A 23,698-nucleotide genomic window follows, 5' to 3' on the forward strand; every position below is an offset into this window, starting at 1 on the left:
TTTAGACCAAGCAGCCTTCAGGTTCGCAGCATTGTCTGTCACCAGTGCAAATACCTTTTGTGGTCCAAGGTCATTGATGACTGCCTTCAGCTCATCTGCAATGTAGATACCGGTGTGTCTGTTGTCCCTTGTGTCTGTGCTTTTGTAGAATACTGGTTGAGGGGTGGAGATGATGTAGTTAATTATTCCTTGCACACAAACATTCGACCACCCATCAGAGATGATTGCAATACAGTCTGCTTTCTATGATTTGCTTGACCTTCACTTGAACTCTGTTGAACTCTGCATCCAGCAAACGAGTAGATAAAGCATGTCTGGTTGGATGGGTGTATGCTGGGCGAAGAATATTCAGAAACTCTTCCAATACACATTGCCTGTGAGCATCAGAGGTGAACCAGTTGCATACACAGCTCGAGCAAGACATTCATCAGCATTTCTCTGACTACGTTCCTCCATTGAGTCAAAAAAACTTCTGATTCCAGGAGGACCATTAGCTGTTGCTATCGATAAGATGTCTGATTCATCATTTTCACCTCGAATCGAAGTAGAGGGACTTTTGTCAGAGGTTGCTTGTTGTGAGCACTGAAGGAACTTTATGCACATGGCCAGATGATTCTGCATCTTTGTTGCATTCTTCACATAAGATTTGGCACAATATTTGCAAATGTACACAGCTTTTCCTTCTACATTAGCTGCAGTGAAATGTCTTCACACATCAGATAGTGCCCGTGACACTATCTGTAAAGAATAGTAAAGAATAGAAAAAAAATGAGCAAAAAAAAACAACAAATACAATTCCATGTACATATAAATAGTTAAGGAGTTAGATTAAACAACTCCTTTGTAAGATAAATGTTTTAAAATGAAACATGTATGGAAACAGGTGAATTAACACCCATTAGTTAGCAGGCTCAAGCAAGCTAAAACCCACATGCTAGCAAAAACGAACTAGCAGAAATTGTTAACAAGTTAGAAATGATTTAAACACACTTTGCTGTAGGCTACTATTTACTAGTTAACAAAAAACATGTATGTCATACAAAATATATTCACACCACCCAGTATTGTAATCAAAACCTACCGGAAAGCATGTAGTCCTTGATTCAGACAGTGTAGAAGTGTGGGCTCAATAGCATCTCATTAGTGTGCAAGATCTTGAGAATCAGCTGTACACGTGATGGAAGAGTGCACTGCACATGTGATGGAAAGTTGCACTGTGCATGCAGAGGGTTGCAATTCCATTGAATTGGGGATAGTTTAACCTCTTGACGGTCGCCTAGGATAGGGGGCGCCACAGCGCATTTTGAAAAAAATTCGTGCCCATTTTAAACGGCCTACTACTCAAACTCAGAAGCTAGGATATGCATATAATTAATACTTGTGGATAGAAAACACCCTAAAGTTTCTAAAACTGTTTGAATGGTGTCTGTGAGTATAACAGAACTCATATGGCAGTCAAAACCCCGAGACAGATCGAAACAGGAAGTGGAATTCTGAATTGCGGACTCAACTTCATCACGTTGCCTATTAAATCACACCGTGAGCTATGGTTCATTGAGCACTTCCTATTGATTCCACTAGATGTCCCCTAGATGTCCCCAGTCTTTACAAAGTGATTTGAGCCTTCTACTGTGAAAACTGACAGAATGACACACTGTGGAACGTGGTCACACGGAGAGGGCCATCACCATTATGACGCCAGCGCCCCTAGCTACCCTCCCCTTTCGAAACGTTTTGAAACACAATGCAATCGTCCCCCTCGAATCTTATTGGAGTTGAAAAACACCCTAAAGATTTATGTTATACAACGTTTGACATGTTTGAACGAACCTAAATAAGAAAAAAATGCATTTTGTTGAAAGAGTAGCCCCGCGCACGTCGGAACTTTTGGTGAAGCCTTCAGAACGCGCTAACAACAACAAGCTAATGGAACATAAAGGATGAACTTTTTCGAACTAAAATACATTTGTTGTGGACCTGGGATACCTGGAAGTGCCTAAGGATGAAGATAATCAAAGGTAAGGGATTATTGACAATAGTATATGTAACCGATGTGAAATGGCTAGTTAGTTAGCGGTGGTGCGCGCTAATAGCATTTCAATCAGTGACATCACTCGCTCTGAGACTTGAAGTAGGGTTTCCCCTTGCGTTGCAAGGGCCGCGGCTTTTGTGGCGCGATGGGTAACGGTGCTTCGTGGGGTGTCAGTTGTTGATGTGTGCAAGGGTCCCTGGTTCGAGCCCGGGTTGGGGCGAAGAGAGGGACGGAACCTACACTGTTACATTGGTGCCGTGACCCGGATCTTTGGTTGCTGCGGAAAAGGAGGAGGTCAAAGGGGGGGTGAGTGTAACCGATGTGAAATGGCTAGTTAGTTAGCGGTGGTGCGCGCTAATAGCATTTCAATCAGTGACATCACTCGCTCTGAGACTTGAAGTAGGGTTTCCCCTTGCGTTGCAAGGGCCGCGGCTTTTGTGGCGCGATGGGTAACGGTGCTTCGTGGGGTGTCAGTTGTTGATGTGTGCAAGGGTCCCTGGTTCGAGCCCGGGTTGGGGCGGAGAGAGGGACGGAACCTACACTGTTACATATACAAGACTAGATTTGATATGCGATTGTTCCAAGATGGCGCTGACCAGTATTGCTAGCCTATTGTTCTGAGTATCGCATCCCCTTTTATCGCAAAGTGTGATTACCCAGTAAAGTTATTTTTAAATCTGGCATTACAGGTGCTTTCAAGAGATATTCATCTATAAATCTTAGAATGACAATATTACATTTTAAAAATGTTTTCGAATAGTAATTTAGTCAATTGTAGCGCTGTTTCATCGGATGCATTTGAGGGAAAATAGTTAGTCAACGTTACGCACCGATGTAAAATGCTGTTTTTATATATAAATATGAACTTTATCGAACAAAAGAATGCATGTATTGTGTAACATGATGTCCTAGGTGTGTCATCTGATGAAGATTGTGAAGGTTAGTGCTGCATTTAGCTGTTTTTTGGTTATTTGTGATGCATGTGGTTGGTCGGAAAATGGCTATGTGGCTACTTTTACGATATACTCCTCTAACATAATCTAATGTTTTGCTTTTGCTGTAAAGCCTTTTTGAAATCGGACAACGTGGTTCGATTCAGGAGAGATGTATCTATAAAACGATATAATTTGAAAAAAAATTGAAATTTTTTTTTATTACATTTTGTTATGCCATTGGCGATAGGATTTTTCGCTCGATGAGGCTGCACAGGGGTTAACCAAAATATGCCACAAACCTAGAATTGCCTTATGTGTATCCCACAAAAAAGGTTCACTGTTATAAGCTAACTTTGATGAATTTAAGCAAAATTTGCGGGCTTAACTTCCCATTAAAATGTCCAACCTTTTGCAACCCTACTTGGGAGTATGGCTAGACGTTACACTGTCCTTCTCTCAGCACATATCAAAGCTGCAGGCTAAAGTTAAATCTAGACTTGGTTTCCTCTATCGTAATCGCTCCTCTTTCACCCCAGCTTCCAAACTAACCCTGATTCAGATGACCATCCTACCCATGCTAGATGATGGAGACATAATTTATAGAACGGCAGGTAAGGGGGCTCTCGAGAGGCTAGATGTTCTTTACCATTCGGCCATTAGATTTGCCACCAATGCTCCTTATAGGACACATTACTGCACTCTATACTCTTTTGTAAACTGGTCATCGTATACCCGTCACAAGACCCACTGGTTGATGCTTATTTATAAAACCCTCTTAAGCCTCACTCCCCCCTATCTGAGACATCTACTGCAGCCCTCATCCTCCACATACAACACCCGTTCTGCCAGTCACATTCTGTTAACCTCTACGGGCAGCATTGAGAATTTTGGAAAAAATATGTTCCCATTTTTAACTGCCTCCTACACCAACTCAGAAGCTAGAATATGCATATTATTGTTCAGGTTTGGATAGAAAACACTCTGAATTTTCTAAAACTGTTTGAATGGTGTCTGTGAGTATAACAGAACTCCTATGGCAGGCAAAAACCTGACAAGGTTTCAAGCAGGAAGTACCCTGTCTGACAAGGAGTCGTGCGTCTTACATCTTTTTATTGAAAAGTAAGGATCTTAGCTGTAACGTGACAATTCCCAGGGCTCCAATAGGCTCTCAGAGCCCGGGAAATAACTGAAGGTTTACGAGGGAGCCTCAGGCTGAAACACATTATCACCTTTTGTAAGTGTCGACTCAGAGGACCTTTGAATGAGGCGCATGCACGAGTCGCTCCTGAGGAGAAATTTTATTCGGCTGTTTAGGCTCAATGCATACTCCCGGTCGGAATATTATCACTTATCTACGAGATAAATGGCATAAAAATTGGTTTTAAACAGCGGTTGACATGCTTCGAAGTACGGTAATGGAATATTTAGACATTTTTGACACGCCAATGCGCCATGCGCGGGACCGTGAAAAAGCATTCTGATAGTGTCTAGAACTCACGAACAAAACGTCGCTGTTTGGATATAACGATGGATTATTTGGGACCAAACCAACATTTGTTATTGAAGTAGAAGTCCTGGCAGTGTATTCTGATGAAGAACAAGCAAGGTAAGAACATTTTTCTTATAGGAAATGTGATTTTGGTGAAGGCTAAACTTGCCGGGTATCTAAATAGCTAGCCCTGTAATGCCGGGCTATGTACTTAGATTATTGCAAAATGTGCTTCATCCGAAAAGCTATTTTAAAATCGGACATATCGAGTGCATAGAGGAGTAATGTATCTATAATTCTTAAAATAATTGTTATGCTTTTTGTGAACGTTTATCGTGAGTAATTTAGCAAACTGTTAGTAAATTCCCCGGAAGTTTGCGGGGGTTATGCTTTTTCTGAACGTCACATGCTAATGTAAAAATCTGGTTTTTGATATAAATATGAACTTGATTGAACAGACATGCATGTATTGTATAACACAATGTCCTAGGTTTGTCATCTGATGAAGATCATCAAAGGTTAGTGCTGCATTTAGCTGTGGTTTGGGTTTATGTGACATGATATGCTAGCTTGAAAAATGGGTGTCTGATTTTTTCTGGCTGGGCACTCTGCTGACATAATCTAATGTTTTGCTTTCGTTGTAAAGCCTTTTTGAAATCGGACAGTGGGGTTAGATTAACGAGATTCTTGTCTTTAAATAGCTGTAAAATAGTCATATGTTTGAGAAATTGAAGTAATAGTATTTCTAACGATTCAAAAATCGCGCCACTGGATTTCAGTGGCTGTTACGTAGGTGGGACGATTTCGTCCCACATACCCTAGAGAGGTTAAAGGTCCCCAAAGCACACACATCCCTGGGGTCGCTCGTCTTTTCAGTTCGCTGCAGCTAGCGACTGGAACGAGCTGCAACAATCACTCAAACTGGACAGTTTCATATCCATCTCTTCATTCAAAGACTCAATCATGGACACTCTTACTGACAGTTGTGGCTGCTTCTCGTGATGTATTGTTGTCTCTACCTTTTTGCCCTTTGTGCTGTTGTCTGTGCCCAATAATGTTTGTACCATGTTTTGTTCTGCTACCATGCTGTGTTGTCATTTGTTACTGCCTTGCTATGTTGTCGTCTTAGGTCTCTCTTTATGTAGTGTTGTGTTGTCTCTCTTGTCATGATGTGTGTTTTGTCCTATATTTATATTTTATAAAAATAAAATAATCCCAGCCCCTTTTGCATTTTGGTAGGCTGTCATTGTAAATAAGTATTTGTTCTTAACTGACTTGCCTAGTTAAATAAAGGTTAAATACATTAAATAAATATTGCACAGTATGAAATGTCTCTCATAAAATAGCAATGCCAGCAACAAGGACTAATTTACATTTTTCAATGCCGCTTTCTGCTTCTGTCATGGTCAGGGATATAACCTTCACCTATTGCTGAAGCTAGAGGATAATTGGTCAAATGAACTGCTAGTATTGTTTTGGACGGGGTGAGTCACAGAGAAAGATGCGTCAAGAACATCTACCCTGTCATCTCCAATCACAAAAACCAGGGTCATGTTCAGTAGGGCGCAAAATGTAAAAACATTCATGCTGCTGTTTTGCCTGTGGCTATGGAACCCTGACCTGTTCACCGGATGTACCTCTCTCTCTCTAAAAGCCAACTGACATTTATTCCTGAGGTGCTGACCCGTTGCACCCACTGTGATTATTATTTGACCCTGATGGTCATCTATGAATGTTTGAACATCTTGAAGAACGATCGGGCCTTATTTGTCATGTACTGTTATAACCTCCACCCGGCAGAGCCAGAAGAGGACTGACCACCCCTCAGAGCCTAGTTCCTCTCTAGGTATCTTCCTAGGTTCCTGCCTGTCTAGAGAGTTTTTCCTAGCCACTGTGCTTCTACATCTGCATTGCTTGCTCTTAGGGGTTTTAGGCTAGGTTTCTGTATAAGCACTTTGTGACATCTGCTGATGTAAAAAGGGCTTTATAAATAAATGTGAATAAATGTGATTTAGAAACATGAAAATGAGCATTATTTTTGTGACACGTTCATGTATTAGCATATCTCCTCCATTTCAAAGCGTTTTGTCCCATGTCGTGCCAGCTGAACCAGACCCTGTTCTCCTCTCTCTCTCTCTATACAGAAAGCAGAAAACGAACAGAAACTAACACAGCTGCCTGGCCTGCCAGCCTTCCTTCCAAGGGCTCACTCTGCAGCCTGCAGGGTTTTATAAAGCCTTGCACAATGGGGCCGGCCGGGCTGCAGTCTTACGACTGTAATCCCCCGACTGCAGAGAGGCCCTGCTTGCTGCTAGAGATATGCTCTACCATCGTCTGGCTGACCTCAAATAACAGGATCCGGGAACATGGGAAGGCAAACCTGCCAAAGTTAGGGACAGGGACATATGTGCATTTGCTCACCCAGTACACCCATAAAAATGCTCCTGTTATAAGTCTATGGCACCCCTATTCATGGAGTCTGTCCATTGTCATTTTCCTACAAATGCCCGGCGTTGCCCCCTGACCTCAACAAATAGACAACCTGACCCCATTTCACCTCCATACAGCTCATCTCCCTATTCCCTACATAGTGCTCTACTTTTGACCGGGGCCCATGGTGCACTATAGGGAACCGGGAACATGGGTCCCATTTGGGACACAACTCCATTCTCACCAGGAGACCAAAGCAAGGCAACATCATGAGAAAACAATAGCATTATGCTGCAGTCTGGCTTCACACACACACACACACACCCCGCCTTGCCACAATATACTATTACACCGCGGGCAACTGTCCTGCTGACCCTCCTGCCCTTCAAACGCCCTCCCCAGGACACTGCTTGCCCCTGTGCACCCCTCCTCCCCAGCCAGATCCAGCAACCCAGCCAGCTCTCAGCAGCATCCACAGTAGGGGGTGGTCTGGTGAGCAGATAGATAGCCTAGCGCTAGATGCAGCCAAAACAATAACAGGCCCTCTTATTAATCAAAATAAATTAATTGAAGCGCCGCGCAGTGGGATGGTGCATTTATATTCTGATAGTACATACTGTATTTCAATCAATAAATCAAATTGTATATTGTTCTTTCAAAACAACATTGGTCACAAAGTGCTTTATAGCATATAGCATATTGGGATCAACATGTTGAGGTCTCAAACTATCAGGAATCAAACAAACATGCATGGTCCTTTGAACATATTTATCTACATTTCAGCCTTAGAGTGACTGTGGTTGTCAATTACACTCCTTTGTGGATACAATGGAGACTCAGGGAGGAATCATAGAACATGTTGTTGCCTTTATTTATCAGTGGGTCTATCTATATCTGGGTCCAAACTGGTACCCTATCCTCTATAGTGCACTGGATTTGACTACCTATGGGTCCTGGTCAAAACTAGTGCACTATAAAGGGAATAGGGCACCATTTGGGTCTGCCTAAAAGCCTTGTAATCTGAGCCTTGACAATCACTCCCAAAGGAAACACATGGCACAGGGAGGAGATTCCGGCCAGGGTGTGGGCTGTTGTTGTTTTCTCTCTAGACTTGGGAAGATGTTCCCTCTATCTCTGTATCTCTCTCCATCTGTCTCTTATTCTTTCACTGTGTCTGCCTCTTTCTCTCTCTCTGGGAAGATGTTCTCTCTCTCCCCCTCCCTTTGTATTTCTCAATCTCGGTCTTGTTCATTCGCTCTGTCTACCTTTCTCTCTCTAACTCCCTCTCTGTTTCTCCTCTCTATCCCTGTTTTATGGCTTGTATTCCTGCTCATATTCCATCTGTCGCTCTCATCCTCTCTTCTCCTCTGTATCGCTCTCTCTCCATTCCCTCTCGCTCTATCCTCTAACTCTCTCTCATCCCCTCTCTCTCCTCTCTAACTCTCGTCCTCTGTATTGCCCCCTCTCTCTCCATCTCTCGCTCTCTGTCAAGCACAAAATCAGGTTACAGCGCCAATCTTCCTCGGTGTACAATTGATTTCCCATAATGCACCCTGCCCCATCCCCCCACAATGCACCACGCCACTGTCTCAGGCAGTGCCATAAACCAATCCCTGGGTCACATCTAAAACACTTATGTTTGAAATAGCATCTGTGCACTCGTATGTTCGCTGCTGTATTCAAAGTTCTAATCCACCACAGCAAATATAGTGTGTTATGGTCTCATTGAAAATGGAGCTCTTGGACTGTTCTGAAAGTTAGAACTGTGACCTCAACTCTTACCTGTACAATGTTATAAGGGTAATGCAATGTGATTATTACTGTTACTTTAGTGTATAGTACACTATTCTGCAGTTCATCATGAAGTCTCTAATTCATATAATACAGTTATAAAACAGTACGAGTTACTCCAAAGGGCTTTCACTATATCTTTACAGGTTGTCATTATCATTATTCATGTTGGTTGTAGCAAGCACTATTTCATCCAAATACTTATCCTATTTTCTGACCGGCACACTTACTAATTCTTACACATGCTATTTTTGTGTCACTTGCTTCAAAAAGCATATAAACAAATCTTCTTTACACTTTCATGATAATCTATTTCAAATGTATGCATTTAATCATGTTCTCTTCTCTCAAATGTAGCAAACAATGAGACAGAGAAAACCACAGCGTCCCAAATTGCACCATATTCCCTATATAGCCCCATGGGCCCTAGTAAAATGTGACGTGGTATATGGCTGTACACACATCTGTGACTAAGCATCATGTGGCATTGGACCTTTATTTTGGGTAAAACCTTGCACAGCTGTCTGCTTATACTGTACTAGAATGTGTCTAGGATAACACCAGCAACAGTCATCACAATTGTTAAAAGGTTTTAAAAACTATTCTTATAAAACAGTTGGACAATGGATGAAGATACTCCAAACTTTTTGAATTTATAGCACATAAAACATTTTACTGGAATATACAATTAACAAATGGAGTTCAGGTATTAAATGTATTGTCAAATGTTACTTTTTTTCTTAGAATGCACTCATATATAAATGGTCTAATGGTATCAGGTATTTATTTTATTTTCTGTTCAAATAAATAAAATTATATGCGCCTCATTTCCATAAATGTACATACAGTGCCTTCGGAAAGTATTCAGACCCCTTGACTTCTTCCACATTTTGTTACGTTACAGCATTATTCTAAAATGTATTAAATACATAAAAAATCCTCAGCAGTCTACACACAACACCCCATAATGACAAAGCAAAAACAGGTTTTTATAAATGTTAGCAAATTTATAAAAATAAAAATAAATACCTTATTTACATAAGTATTCAGACCTTTTGCTATGAGACTTGAAATTGAGCTCATGTGCATCCTGTTTCAATTGATAATCCTTGAGATGTTTTTCCAACTTGATTGGAGTCCACCTGTGGTAAATTAAATTGATTAGACATGATTTGGAAAGGCACATGCCTGTCTATATAAGGGCCCACAGTTGAGAGTGCATGTCAGAGCAAAAACCAAGCCATGAGGTCGAAGGAATTGTCCGTAGAGCTCCGAGATAGGATTGTGTCGAGGCACAGATCTGGGGAAGGGTACCAAAAAATGTCTGCAGCATTGAAGGTCCCCAAGAACACAGTGGCCTCCATAATTCTTTAAAGGAAGAAGTTTGAACCACCAAGTCTCTTCTTGGCCGCTCGGCCAAACTGAGCAATCGGGGTAGAAAGGTCTTGGTCAGGGAGGTGACCAAGAATCCAATGGTCACTCTGACAGAGCTCTAGAGTTCCTCTGTGGAGATGAGAGAACCTTCCAGAAGAACAACCATCTCTGCAGCACTCCACCAATCAGGCCTTTATGGTCAAATGACCAGACGTAAGCCACTCCTCAGTAGAAGGCACATGACATCCCGCTTGGAGTTTGCCAAAAGGCACCTAAAGACTCTCAGGCCATGAGAAACAAGATTATCTGGTCTGATGAAACCAAGATTTAACTCTTTGAATGCCAAGCATCACGTCTGGAGGAAACCAGGCACCATTCCTACGGTGAAGCATGGTGGCAGCATCATGCTGTGGGGAGGTTTTTCAGCAGCAGAGACTGGGAGACTAGTCAGGATCGAGGCAAAGATGAATGGAGCAAAGTACAGAGAGATCCTTGATGAAAACCTGCTCCAGAGCGCTCAGGACCTCAGACTGGGGCGAAGGTTCACCTTCCAACAGGACAACAACCCTAAGCATACAGCCAAGACAACACAGGAGTGGCTTCAAGACAAGTCTCTGAATGTCCTTGAGCGGCCCAGCCGGAGCCTGGACTTGTACCTGATTGAACATCTCTGGAGAGACCTGAAAATTGCCGTGCAGCAACGCTCTCCATCCAACCTGACAGAGCTCGAGAGGATCAGCAGAGAAGAATGGGAGAAACTCCCCAAATACAGATGTGCCGAGCTTGTAGCGTCATACCCAAGAAGACTCGAGGCTGTAATCGCTGTCAAAGGTGCTTCAACAAAGTGCTGAGTAAAGGGTCTGAATACTTATGTAAATGTAATATTTCCGTTTTTTTATTTGTAAAACATTTGAAAAAATGTATAAAAAAAACGTTTTTTGCTTTGTCATTATGGGGTATTTTGTGTAGATTGATGAGGGATAAAAACTATTTTATCAATTTTGGAATAAGGCTGTAACCTAACAACATGTGGAAAAAGTCAAATGGTTTGAAAACTTTCCGAACGCTCTGTATATGAGTACATTAAATTAAAGGGGTGGGCTGCAACCAGCAAAACCTTGCTCTACCTAGGTTTACCTGCACGGATAGCGCAACATTTTACGTGGCGTCACGTAGCTACGTTATATAGGTATGCACGTCAGCTTTGACATCGGTTTTGCACATCGGCATTAAACTAGACATCGGCCAATACCGATGTTGGCATTTTTAGCTAATATCGGCCGATTCCGATATGTTCACCAATATATTGTGCATCCCTAATGCATATACATTGTTTGCAAGATCAGACATAATATTCCTATAATCCGAGTCTTCATTTTCGGAAGTTGCTATCGTTTGAGCGCATCCAATTTCTAAACATTTAAACTGTATTAATTACTTTTCCTTTTTTCAATTCCACCAAGAATTGACACCAATCAAAATCTTTCTTCTCTTTCTTGTGATGTAAGTGTTAAATCCCAGATGAAGCTTTTGCATTTTTATAGATGTAACGGAAAGTCAATGTGTTCCATTGAACCCATTTCAGCCATTACCGGGTTGTGTTCGACAAGTCATTACAAACATTTCCGCGGTTGTAAAGGAGAAAAACGGCATGCACAGGCAGGAGTAGGAGAGTCGCAGGAGTAAAATGAAAGCAATCAATCCAGCGAGATTTAAGTGACAAGTGGATTTTGTACCCCTCAAACACAGGAAATAGATGGCTGAAAAAGACAGATCCTCAGGTGGGTGGGGCATGATTGTTGCTAATAACAAATAACACTAGTAGTAACACTGTCACATGCATTATAACAGATGTCGTAAGGAGTCATAATAGCTGACATCTGTTTATGACAACTGACAGGAGCGCTGCCATGACACCAAGTATAATGCATGTGTCATAACTGTGTGAAGGTAATTGGGATTGTCATCAGCTATCATGCTTGTTAATGTCATCTTTTAGAATTCTGCACAATTGGTAATTGCTACCTGGTACCAAATAGTGCCTAGTGGTCCTTGTGATAGTGAATCTTATAGAAAAGTAGTACCCTAATTCATTGGTTGTTATAACGTCATTACAATTTTATCAATTTCTCTGTAAATACTAACTGAACCTGGGAATGTACGTGCATGCTGTAAAGGAAAATGAGCACGTTTATCCTAGTGTCTATAGGCTAGTGACAGTAAAACTAGGATGGCGAATATAAAAGCTATCTTGGGGTGCTTGTTAAAATGAATCCCATAGAAACAAACTACTAGCTTCATTGAAAGGTTATTCATGGTCAGATGCCACCTACATAACGACAAGTTGTTTGGGAGGGCTGCCATAAAAAAGCCTTTGCTGTCATCAAACAGCAAACTCAAGCACCTACAGTTTGCCAAACGTTACTAGAACTTTCAATGGGATCGGGTTCTATGATCAGATGAGACCAAAATAGAGCTTTTTGGAAACAAACACTAGAGATGGGTATGGCGTAGACAGAAAGATAGCCATGCAGAAAAGTACCTCATTCCCACTGTGAAGTATGGTGGTGAATCTTTGATGTTATGGACCTGCTTTTCTTCCAAAGGCCCTGGACAACTTGTTAGGATACATGGTATCATGGACTCTATCAAGTACCAGCAGATATTAAATCAAAACCTGACTGCCTCTGCTAGGAAGCTTGGGCCGTGGTTGGATCTTCCAGCAGGACAATGATCCAAAGCACACCTCAAAATCAACACAAAAATGGTTCACTGACCACAGAATCAAGATTTTGCCATGGCCATCCCAGTCCCCTGGCCTAAACCCCATTGAAAACCTGTGGGATGAGCTGAAGAGGAGAGTCCACAAGAGTGGCCTTCAGAATCTGAAGGATCTGGAGAGATTCTGTATGGAGGAATGGTCTCAGATCCCTTGCCATGTGCTCTCCAACCTAATTACGCATTTTGGAGAAGTCTCAGAGCTGTTATCTTGGCAAAGGGAGGTTGCACAAAGTATTGAATGAAGGGGTGCCAATAATTTTGGCACACATATATTTCAGAAAAAAATATATATATATGATGAGAATCATTTTTTTCTTCCAATTATTTAACTTTAATAAAAGGTTTGATTGTTGTGAATATTTTGAATGAAAGACCAAGAGGATAAACAATAAAGACATTTTTTTCACAGTCCGGTTTGCTCATATTTTCCAAGGGTGCCAATATTAGTGGAGGGCACTGTACATGGGAAAGCAGCATGCCACTGCAGGCCTAAGCCAACTGACACCACAGTAGGATGCTTTCTGCTTCGCTTGTTTTTAGATGGCATCTGCTTCTAGCAGGTGAAGGATTACAGACGGATGGTTTTTGATGCTACTGCTGGGTGCCTCATCTTCTCTGTTTCTCTAACTACTGCTGGGAGGAGGAGAGGAGTAGAATAGCAACAAAGGCAGTCGAGGACCGTAGCCATCCGGGCTTTTAGTCTCTGTTGAAGGCCGCTTATTACTAAAGGCACAGGATACCATCGCTATTCACCACTGTACATTACTCTACACCATTTAATTTCCCCAGGGATAAAATAAAATTAAAATTGTCACATGCGCCGAATACAACAGCTTAGCATGAAATGCTTACTTACAAGCCCTTAACCAACAATGCAGTTAAGAAAATAGAGGTAAGAAAATATTTACGAAATAAACTAAAGTAAAAAAATGTAATCACTTTACCTCTACCTAGAGTTGAAGTCAGAAATGTATATACACCTTAGCCAAATAAACTAAGTTTAAATGTTTCACAATTCCTGACATTTAATCCTAGTAAAAACTCCCTGTCTTAGGATCACCACTTTATTTTAAGAATGTGAAATGTCAGAATAATAGTAGAGAGAATAATTTGTTTCAGCTTTTATTTATTTCATCACATTCCCAGTGGGTCAGAAGTTTCAATTAGTATTTGGTAACATTGCTTTTAAATTGTTTAACTTGGGTCAAACGTTTCAGGTAGCCTCCCACAAGCTTCCCACAATAAGTTGGGTGAATTTTGGCCCTTTCCTCCTGACAGAGCTGGTGTAACGGAGTCAGGTTTGTAGGCCTCCTTGCTCGCACACGCTTTTTCAGTTCTGCCCACACATTTTTTATAGGATTGAGGTCAAGCCTTTGTGATGGCCACTCCAATACCTTGACTTTGTTGTCCTTAAGCCATTTTGCCACAAGTTTGTAAGTATGTTTGGGGTCATTGGTCATTTGGAAGACCCATTTGCGACCAAGCTTTAACTCCCTGACTGATGTCTTGAGATGTTACTTCAATATATCCACGTAATTTTCCTCTTCATGATGCCATCTATTTTGTGAAGTGCACCAGTCCCTCCTGCAGTAAAGCACCCCCACAACATGATGCTGCCACCCCCGTGCTTCACGGTTGGGATGGTGTCTTCGGCTTGCAAGCCTCCCCCTTTTTCTTCCAAACATAACGTTGGTCATTATGACCAAAAAATCATTTTTTTGTTTCATCAGACCAGAGGATATTTCTCCAAAAAGTACGATCTTTGTCCCCATGTGCAGTTGCAAACCGTAGTCTGGGTTTTTTAAGGCGGTTTTGGAGCAGTGGCTTCTTCCTTGCTGAGCGGCCTTTCAGGTTATGTTGATATAGGACTCGTTTTACTGTGGATATAGATCATTTTGTATGTATGATGGCTGCGTGGTCCCATGGTGTTTATACTTGCATACTACTGTTTGTACAGATGAACGTGGTACCTTCAGGCGTTTGGAAATTGCTCCCAAGGATGAACCAGACTTGTGGAGGTCTACAATGTTCTTTCTGAGGTCTTGGCTGATTTCTTTTGATTTTCCCATGATGTCAAGCAAAGAGGCACTGAGTTTGAAGGTAGGCCTTGAAATACATCCACAGGTACACCTCCAATTGACTCAAATGATGTCAATTTGCCTGTCAGAAGCTTCTAAAGCCATGACAATTTTCTGGAATTTTCCAAGCTCTTTAAAGGCACAGTCAACTTAGTGTATGTAAACTTCTAACCCACTAGAATTGTGATACAGCGAATTATAAGTGAAATAATCTGTCTGTAAATAATTGTTGGAAAAATTACTTGTGTCATGCACAAAGTAGATGTCCTAACCGACTTGCCAAAACTATAGTTTGTTAACAAGAAATTTGTGGAGTGGTTGAAAAACGAGTTTTGATGACTCCAACCTAAGTGTATGTAAACTTCCGACTTCAACTGTACTAACCCCTGTATATAGCCTCGTTATCGTTATTTTAAATAACCGCTAACCCCTGTACATAGCATCGTTATCTGTATTTTAAAGAACGATATCGAGGCTACGTACAGGGGTTAGCGGTACCGAGTCAATGTGCGGGGGAACAGGTAAGTCGAGGTAATTTGAACCTGTACACTACCATTCAAAAGTTTGGGGTCACTTAGACATTTCCGTGTTCTTGAAAGAAAAGCAATTTTTTTGTCTATTAAAATAACATCAAATTGATCAGAAATACAGTGTAGACATTGTTAATGTTGTAAATGACTATTGTAGCTGGAAATGGCTGATTTCTTATGGAATATCTACATACGTGCACAGAGGCCCATTATCAGCAACCAATAGAAAGAGGAGTGGAAGGCCCCAGTGCACAACTGAGCAAGAGGACAAGTACATTAGTGTCTAGTCTCAACGTCAACAGTGAAGAGACGAATCCAGGATGCTGGCCTTCTAGGCAGAGTTCCTCTGCCCAGTGTCTGTGTTCTTTCGCCTATCTCTCAGTTGTGCACCGGGGCCTCCCACTCTTTTTATTCTGGTTAGAGCCAGTTTGCGCTGTTCGGTGATGGGAGTAGTACACAGTGTTGTACGAGATCTTCAGTTTCTTGGCAATTTCTCGCATGGAATAGCCTTCATTTCTCATAACAAGAATAGACTGACGAGTTTCAGAAGAAAGGTCTTTGTTTCTGGCCATTTTAAGCCACAAATGCTGACGCTCCAGATACTCCACTAGTCTAAAGAAGGCCAGTTGTATTGCTTCATTAATCAGAACAACAGTTTTCAGCTGTGCTAACATAATTGCAAAAGGGTTTTCTAATGATCAATTAGCCTTTTAAAATTAGAAACTTGGAATAGCTAACACAACGTGCCATTGAAACCCAGGAGTGATGGTTGCCGATAAATGGGCCCCTGTACACATCTGCGTGAGCGTGCCTTAGGCATGCTGCAAGGAGGCATGAGGACTGCAGATGTGGCCAGGGCAATAAATTGACATGTCCGTACTGTGAGACGCCTAAGACAGCACTACAGAGAGACATGACAGACAGCTGATTGTCCTCGCAGTGGCAGACAACGTGTAACAACACCTGCACATGATCGGTACATCCGAACATCACACCTGCGGGACAGGTACAGGATGGCAACAACAACTACCCGAGTTACACCAGGAACGCACAATCCCTTCATCAGTGCTCAGACTGTCCGTAATAGGCTGAGAGAGGCTGGACTGAGGGCTTGTAGGCCTGTTGTAAGGCAGGTCCTCACCAGACATCACCGGCAACAACGTCGCCTATGGGCACAAACTCACCATCGCTGGACCAGACAGGACTGGCAAAAAGTGCTCTTCACTGACGAGTCGTAGTTTTGTCTCACCAGGGGTGATGGTCGGATTCGCATTTATCGTCGAAGGAATGAGCGTTACACCGAGGCCTGTACTCTGGAGCGGGATCGATTTGGAGGTGGAGGGTCCGTCATGGTTTGGTGGCAATGTGTCACAGCATCATGGGACTGAGCTTGTTCTCATTGCAGGCAATCTCAATGCTATGCGTTACAGGGAAGACATCCTCCTCCCTCATGTGGTACCCTTCCTGCAGGCTCATCCTGACATGACCCTCCAGCATGACAATGCCACCAGCCATACTGCTCGTTCTGTGCATGATTTCCTGCAAGACAAGAATGTCAGTGTTCTGCCATGGCCAGCAAAGAGCCCGGACCTCAATCCAATTGAGCACGTCTGGGACCTGTTGGATCGGAGGGTGAGGGCTAGGGCCATTCCCCCCAGAAATGTCTGGGAACCTGCAGATGCCTTGGTGGAAGAGTGGGGTAAAATCTCACAGCAAGAACTGGAAAATCTGGTGCAGTCCATGAGGAGGAGATGCACTGCAGTACTTAATGCAGCTGGTGGCCACACCAGATACTGACTGTTACTTTTAATTTTGACCCCCCCCCTTTGTTCAGGGACACATTATTCCATTTCTGTTAGTCACGTCTGTGGAACTTGTTCAGTTTATGTCTCAGTTGTTGAATCTTATGTTCATACAAATATTTACACATGTTAAGTTTGCTGAAAATAAACGCAGTTGACAGTGAGAGGACGTTTCTTTTTTTGCTGAGTTTAGATATTCCATTAAAATCTGCAGTTTCTAGCTACAATAGTCATTTACAACATTAACAATGTCTACACTATATTTCTGATCCATTTGATGATATTTTAAATGGACAAAAAATTTGCTTTTCTTTAAAAAACAAAGACATTTCTAAGTGACCCCAAACTTTTGAACGGTATTGTAGGTAGGGGTAAGGTGACTATGCGTAGATATTAAACAGCGAGTAGCAGCAGTGTAAAAATGCAAATAGTCCAGGTGGCCATTTGATTAATTGCTCAGGAGTCTTATGGCTTTGGGGTAGAAACTGTTAAGGAGCCTTTTGGACCTAGACTTGGCACTCCGGTACCGATTTCCGTGCGGTAGCAGAGAGAACAGTCTATGACTTGGGTGACTGAAGTCTTTGACAATTTTTTGGGCCTTCCTCTGACACCGCTTATGATATAGGTCCTGGAAGGCAGGAAGCTTGGCCCCAGTGATGTACTGGGCTGTACACACTACCCTCTGTAGGGCCTTTTGGTCGGATGCCGAGCAGTTGCCATACCAGGCAGTGATGCAACCGGTCAGGATGCTCTCGATGGTGCAGCTGTATAACTTTTTGAGGATATGGGGACGGACCCATGCCAAATCTTTTCGGTCTCCTGAGGGGGAATAGGCTTTGTCGTGTCCTCTTCGACTGTCTTGGTGTGTTTGGACCATTCTAGTTTGTTGTTGATGTGGACACCGAGGAACTTGAAGCTCTCAACCTGCTCCACTACAGCCCCTTCGATGAGAATGGGGGGCGTGCTCGGTCCTCCTTTTCCTGTAGTCCACAATCATCTCCTTAGTCTTGGTTACGTTGAGGGATAGGTTGTTATTCTGGCACCACACAGCCAGGTCTCTGACCTCCTCCCTATAGGCTGTCTCGTCGTTGTCTGTGATCAGGCCTACCACTGTTGTGTCGTCTGCAAACTTAATGATGGTGTTGGAGTCGTACCTGGCCATGCAGTCAAGGGTGAACAGGGAGTACAGAAGGGGACTGAGCACGCACCCCTGTGGAGCTCCAGTGTTGAGGATCAGCGTGGCAGATGTGTTGCTACCTACCCTCACCACCTGGGAGCGGCCCGTCAGGAAGTCCAGGATCCAGTTGCAGAGGGAGGTGTTTAGTCCCAGGATCCTTAGCTTAGTGATGAGCTTTGAGGGTACTATGGTGTTGAACGCTGAGCTGTAGTCAATGAATAGCATTCTCACATAAGTGTTCCTTTTGTCAAGGTGGGAAAGGGCAGTGTGGAGTGCAATAGAGATTGCATCATCTGTGGATCTGTTTGGGCGGTATGCAAATCGGAGTGGGTCTAGGGTTTCTGGGATAATGGTGTTGATGTGAGCCATTACCAACCTTTCAAAGCACTTCATGGCTACGGACGTGAGTGCTACGGGTCTGTAGTCATTTAGGCAGGTTGCCTTTGTGTTCTTGGGCACAGGGACTATGGTGGTCTGCTTGAAACATGTTGGTATTACAGACTCAATCAGGGACATGTTGAAAATGTCAGTGAAGACACCTGCTAGTTGGTCAGCACATGCCCGGAGCACATGTCCTGGTAATCCGTCTGGCCCCGCGGCCTTGTGAATGTTGCCCTGTTTAAAAGGGTCTTGCTCACATTGGCTATGGAGAGCATTATCACAGTTGTCCGGAACTGCTGGTGCAATCATGCATGATTTAGTGTTGCTTGCCTCGAAGCCTGTATAAAAAGGCATTTAGCCCGTCTGGTAGGCTCACGTCACTGGGCAGCTAGCGGCTGGGTTTCCCTTTGTAATAGTTTACAAGACAACTTGTAATTGTGAAAAGTCCGGTTTCATTTTAGGCATATTGTTGTCCATAAAAGTCTGTGTCAAATACAATTATTTTATTGAATAAAATGTAATGAAATATAGTACATTCATGTCAGCATCACAACACCTCAGCTTTGCAGGAATCCTTTAGCAAACACACAAGCACACTGAACTGATTACCAACCTGGCCCAGGCACAATGCAGGCACTAGGCTATTTCCAGGCCCCTATCCTCATTGAACCACCACTGATGATGCTACATAAATAAGCCTTTCCACTGTCTCTGATCTGCTGTGTTTATATGGATGGGCCATTAGTCCAGATATGAGTACTCACTGCATGCAATCGGTGACATAGACTGACCAGGTGAATACAGGTGAAAGCTATAATCCTTTACTGATGTGACTTGCTAAATCCACTTCAATCAGTATAGATGAAGGGGAGGAGACAGGTTAAAGAAGGATTTTTAAGCCTTAAGGTCTGGGGAGTTTCCTGGCCATGGACCCAAAGTATCGATATTTTGTTCCCCGAGCTACTTAGTTATCACTGTTACCTTATGGCAAGGTGCTCCATCATGCTGGAAAAGGCATTGTTGGTCAACCTGGATGGTTGGGAGAAGTTACTCTCGGAGGATGTGCTGGTACCATTCTTTATTCATGGCTGTGTTCTCAGGCAAAATTGTGAGTGAGCCCACTCCCTTGGCTGAGAAGCAACCCCACACATGAATGGTCTCAGGATGCTTTACTGTTGGCATGACACAGGACTGATGGTAGCGCTCACCTTGTCTTCTCCGGACAAGCTTTTTTCTGGATGCCCCAAACAATCAGAAAGGGGACTCATCAGAGAAAATGGCGTTACCCCAGTCCTCAGCAGTCCAATCCCTGTACCTTTTGCAGAATATCAGTCTGTCCCTGATGTTTTTCCTGGAGAGAAGTGGCTTCTTTGCTGCCCTTCTTGATACAAGGCCATCCTCCAAAAGTCTTTGCCTCACTGTGCGTGCAGATGCACTCACACCTGCCTGCTGCCATTCCTGAGCAAGCTCTGTACTGCTGGTGCCCCGATCCCGCAACTCAGTCAACTTTAGGAGACGGTCCTGGAGCTTGCTGGACTTTCTTGGGCGCCCTGAAGCCTTCTTCACAACAATTGAACCGCTCTCCTTGAAGTTCTTGATGATCCGATAAATGGTTGATTTAGGTGCAATCTTACTGGCAGCAATATCCTTGCCTTTGAAGCCCTTTTTGTGCAAAGCAATAATGACGGCACGTGTTTCCTTGCAGGTAACCATGGTTGACAGAGGAAGAATAATGATTCCAAGCACCACCCTCCTTTTGAAGCTTCCAGTCTGTTATTCAAACTCAATTAGCATGCCAGGGTGATCTCCAGCCTTGTCCTTGTCAACACTCACACCTGTGTTAACGAGAAAATCACTGACATGATGACAGCTGGTCCTTTTGTGGCAGGGCTGAAATGCAGTGGAAATGTTTTGAGGGGAATTCAGTTCATTTGAATGGCAAAGAGGGACTTTGCAATTAATTGCAATTCATCTGATCACACTTCATAACATTATGAAGTATATGCAAATTGCCATCATACAAACTGAGGCAGCAGACTTTGTGAAAATTAATATTTGTGTCATTCTCAAAACTTTTGGCCACGACTGTATATGTGCCATTCAGAGCATGGGCAAGACAAAATATTTAAGTTCCTTTGAATGGGGTATGGTAGTAGGTGCCAGGCGCAACCGGTTTGTGTCAAGAACTGCAATGCTGCTTTGTTTTTCACGCTCAACAGTTTCCCGTGTGTATCAAGAATAGTCCACCACACAAAGGGCATCCAGTCAACTTGACACAACTGTGGAAAGCATTAGAGTCAACATGGGCCAGCATCCCTGTGGAATTCTTTCAACACCTTGTATAGTCCACGCCTGACAAATTGAGGCTGTTCTGAAGGTAAAAGGGGGGAGGGGGCTGTGCAACTCAATATTAGGAAGTCGTTCCTAATGTTTGGTATACTCGGTGTATATTACATTAGGCCCTATGAGCTCTGGTCAAAAGTAGTGCACTACATAGGGAATAGGGTGCCATTTGAGACGCATCCCTTGTTATATAGGCCTGGCCAATTAGGCCTAGAAATAAATGGCCTACAGAAGGAATGTGAATGGGATGTGGGTATAGTTTATAATGGTTAGGTTTAGGGTTTCATTTTGGTAAAATGGGCATACAGTGGCAATGAAAACTGAACTGCTATTGAAATTGAATGTATGTGCAGTGATTATTAGTCATAGATATGGCTAGTGATGAAGACACTGGTAGAGTATATATAAACAAAACAGTCATGGATGGAGTAACCCTCACCTCCTCTGCCTGCTTGCGCAGCGCCTTCTCGCGTTCGTACTGGGTGATGAGCTGCTCGTTGTCCTCCTTCAGCAGCTCGAGCTCCACCTCGTGCTCCTGGTTCTCCGTTAAAACCGAATCCAGATTCTCCAGAACGTTCACCACCAGCGGCATTAGCTCCTTGACCACTTCCTCATCGTAGCTGCTGATGAGGCGCTCGAACTCCCGATAGATGCTGTTGGCCAGGCCCGACACCCGCTCCGACATAACCGACACCGAGCCATAGTCGTCCTGATAGACAACCTCGTCAATTTCCATCATCTTGGCAAAATGAGGTCTGGTTCCGATTCCAGATGTGAGCTGATGTTGATTAGATAGGCCTATAAAACACGCTTACCAAGATGAAAGGTAAAATACTACTCATTGAAATTATAATCCGTTCTGATTAATCATCAATAAATATCTCCTGTGTCATTCCATATTCCGAACGATTTCAAAGGTTGTTATCATTTTGGCAGTTAGGATTTATAACCTTTAACTACTAAACTGTATTGAGACATCTTTATTCACAATAAAATATATATAGGCTATTTACAAAGGGATAGAGAGACCGCCCTCCCGAGCCGACCACCACTGCTGCTGCTGCACCGCAGCCTCGAGGACGGAACGACGCACCCTGCTACTGCCTTCCTCGCGACAGCAACATCCAATTCCGGTAGCAGTCGGTTCAGTCCTTACCGACCTGTGTATCCGCCGTAGCTGAATACATAATGAATGACAAATAAGTCCTCAACAATACCCCTGCCGCTCAGCAGCCGGAGGCATTGACCCCAGCCATTACTGGGAGGATTCGAAATCCGTAGGGAAAATAAATTATATATATATAAATAGGTAAAATGAAGAGGATAACGGCGTTCCCTTGTGCTGCCAACACCCAAGCCGCCCCTTAAATCATATTTGATCCGTTTTTTTCTACCGATGTTGTTCTCGGTGAAGGACGATGCTGTTTCGGTGTCGGTGGCGCTGTGGACTAGTATGCTGCACTAGTATTCTGACAGCAACACAAACTATAACGTCACTTTCGTATGACACTAGTGAGACCTTCTAAATAAAAGCCCGCATTTCAAAACATTTCAATGTGGATAACTCATCGAAATTATATTCCATTTTAATTAATGGACACTTTTATTGTGCCAACAAGAACATGAAATAAGTAATTTATAAAATAAAAAAAATAAGGTAAAACAAATAACAATTAAGACTAAAAATGACAAAAATAAAATGTTGATACTGGTATGTTGAGAATATTGGACTGTAGAGATAACTTTTCTACCTGTCTCAGCTAATGTGTGTGGAAAATACTCAGTAGGGTCTACTAACCAAATATGGTTCGTTTTAGAGGGGCCTGTGTTGCATGGCCTGCTGCTGGCTTTTCAATCCGCCCCCTCTAAAATGTCCAATGCAATCACTGTAATAGATTGAACATGGGATACATATTGGTTTGTAGAGAGAACTTTTCTACCCGTCTCAGCCATATTTGGTTAGTAGAGACCTTACTGAGTATTTCCCACCCCACTTTAGCCAAGACAGGAATCCCATGTACCGTGTATTGCATTGCAATGAATGGAGTGGGTGGAGTAAGGAGTCACCAGTACTCTGTATTAAACCAATTGCCCAGCACAAGAGACCCATTTCATTATTGCAGACTCGATTGAGTAATTCCAATAACATGTATCTGTGTTTTATGAAAGTGTATATAGATATAGACTACATAATAGCTTTCAACATACCAGTATGTGTAAACTTTAAAAATAAATACTGGTTAAATATGTCAAATGGTCCATGTATTTTTTCAAAGGTGGTTGCAAAGCTGTGAAAAACAGTTGCACTGTACAGCGTTAAAAAAAAATCGATATTCCCAAAGTTTAGTATGTCTTTGCAGGGAGACTCTTACAAAACATTGAAAAATCCGGATCGTCTGCCAGCATAATATCCTGCTGCTAGGAGAACGGTAATCGGTTTGGGACTCCCTGGCTGTAGATGGATGGAGGTGCCAGCTGACCAATTCTGTCTGACGTCATGCTGTTTGCTCTGCAGTTATATTTTTGACAACTTTTACTTTTGCTCCCATACATTT

The 23,698-nt window shown here is 42.8% G+C and overlaps 1 protein-coding gene across 11 annotated transcripts in view; it reads right to left on the minus strand.

Moving 5' to 3' along the window:
• mapk8ip3 (mitogen-activated protein kinase 8 interacting protein 3) overlaps positions 1–22,589 on the minus strand; it is a 95,317-nt gene extending 72,728 nt beyond the window's left edge. For 10 of the 11 annotated variants that reach the window (XM_029727004.1, XM_029727007.1, XM_029727006.1 and 7 more), the window contains exon 1: positions 21,583–22,589. In XM_029727004.1, the coding sequence (XP_029582864.1) occupies positions 21,583–21,882 (300 nt within the window). In that variant the 5' untranslated portion in view covers positions 21,883–22,589. The remainder of the gene's footprint in view (positions 1–21,582) is intronic. The other variant, XM_029726998.1, reaches the window with a different exon arrangement.
• Between the last annotated feature and the right edge of the window lie 1,109 nt (positions 22,590–23,698).

This window comes from Salmo trutta, chromosome 32 (assembly GCF_901001165.1).
Source record: "Salmo trutta chromosome 32, fSalTru1.1, whole genome shotgun sequence".
Taxonomy (NCBI): domain Eukaryota; kingdom Metazoa; phylum Chordata; class Actinopteri; order Salmoniformes; family Salmonidae; genus Salmo; species Salmo trutta.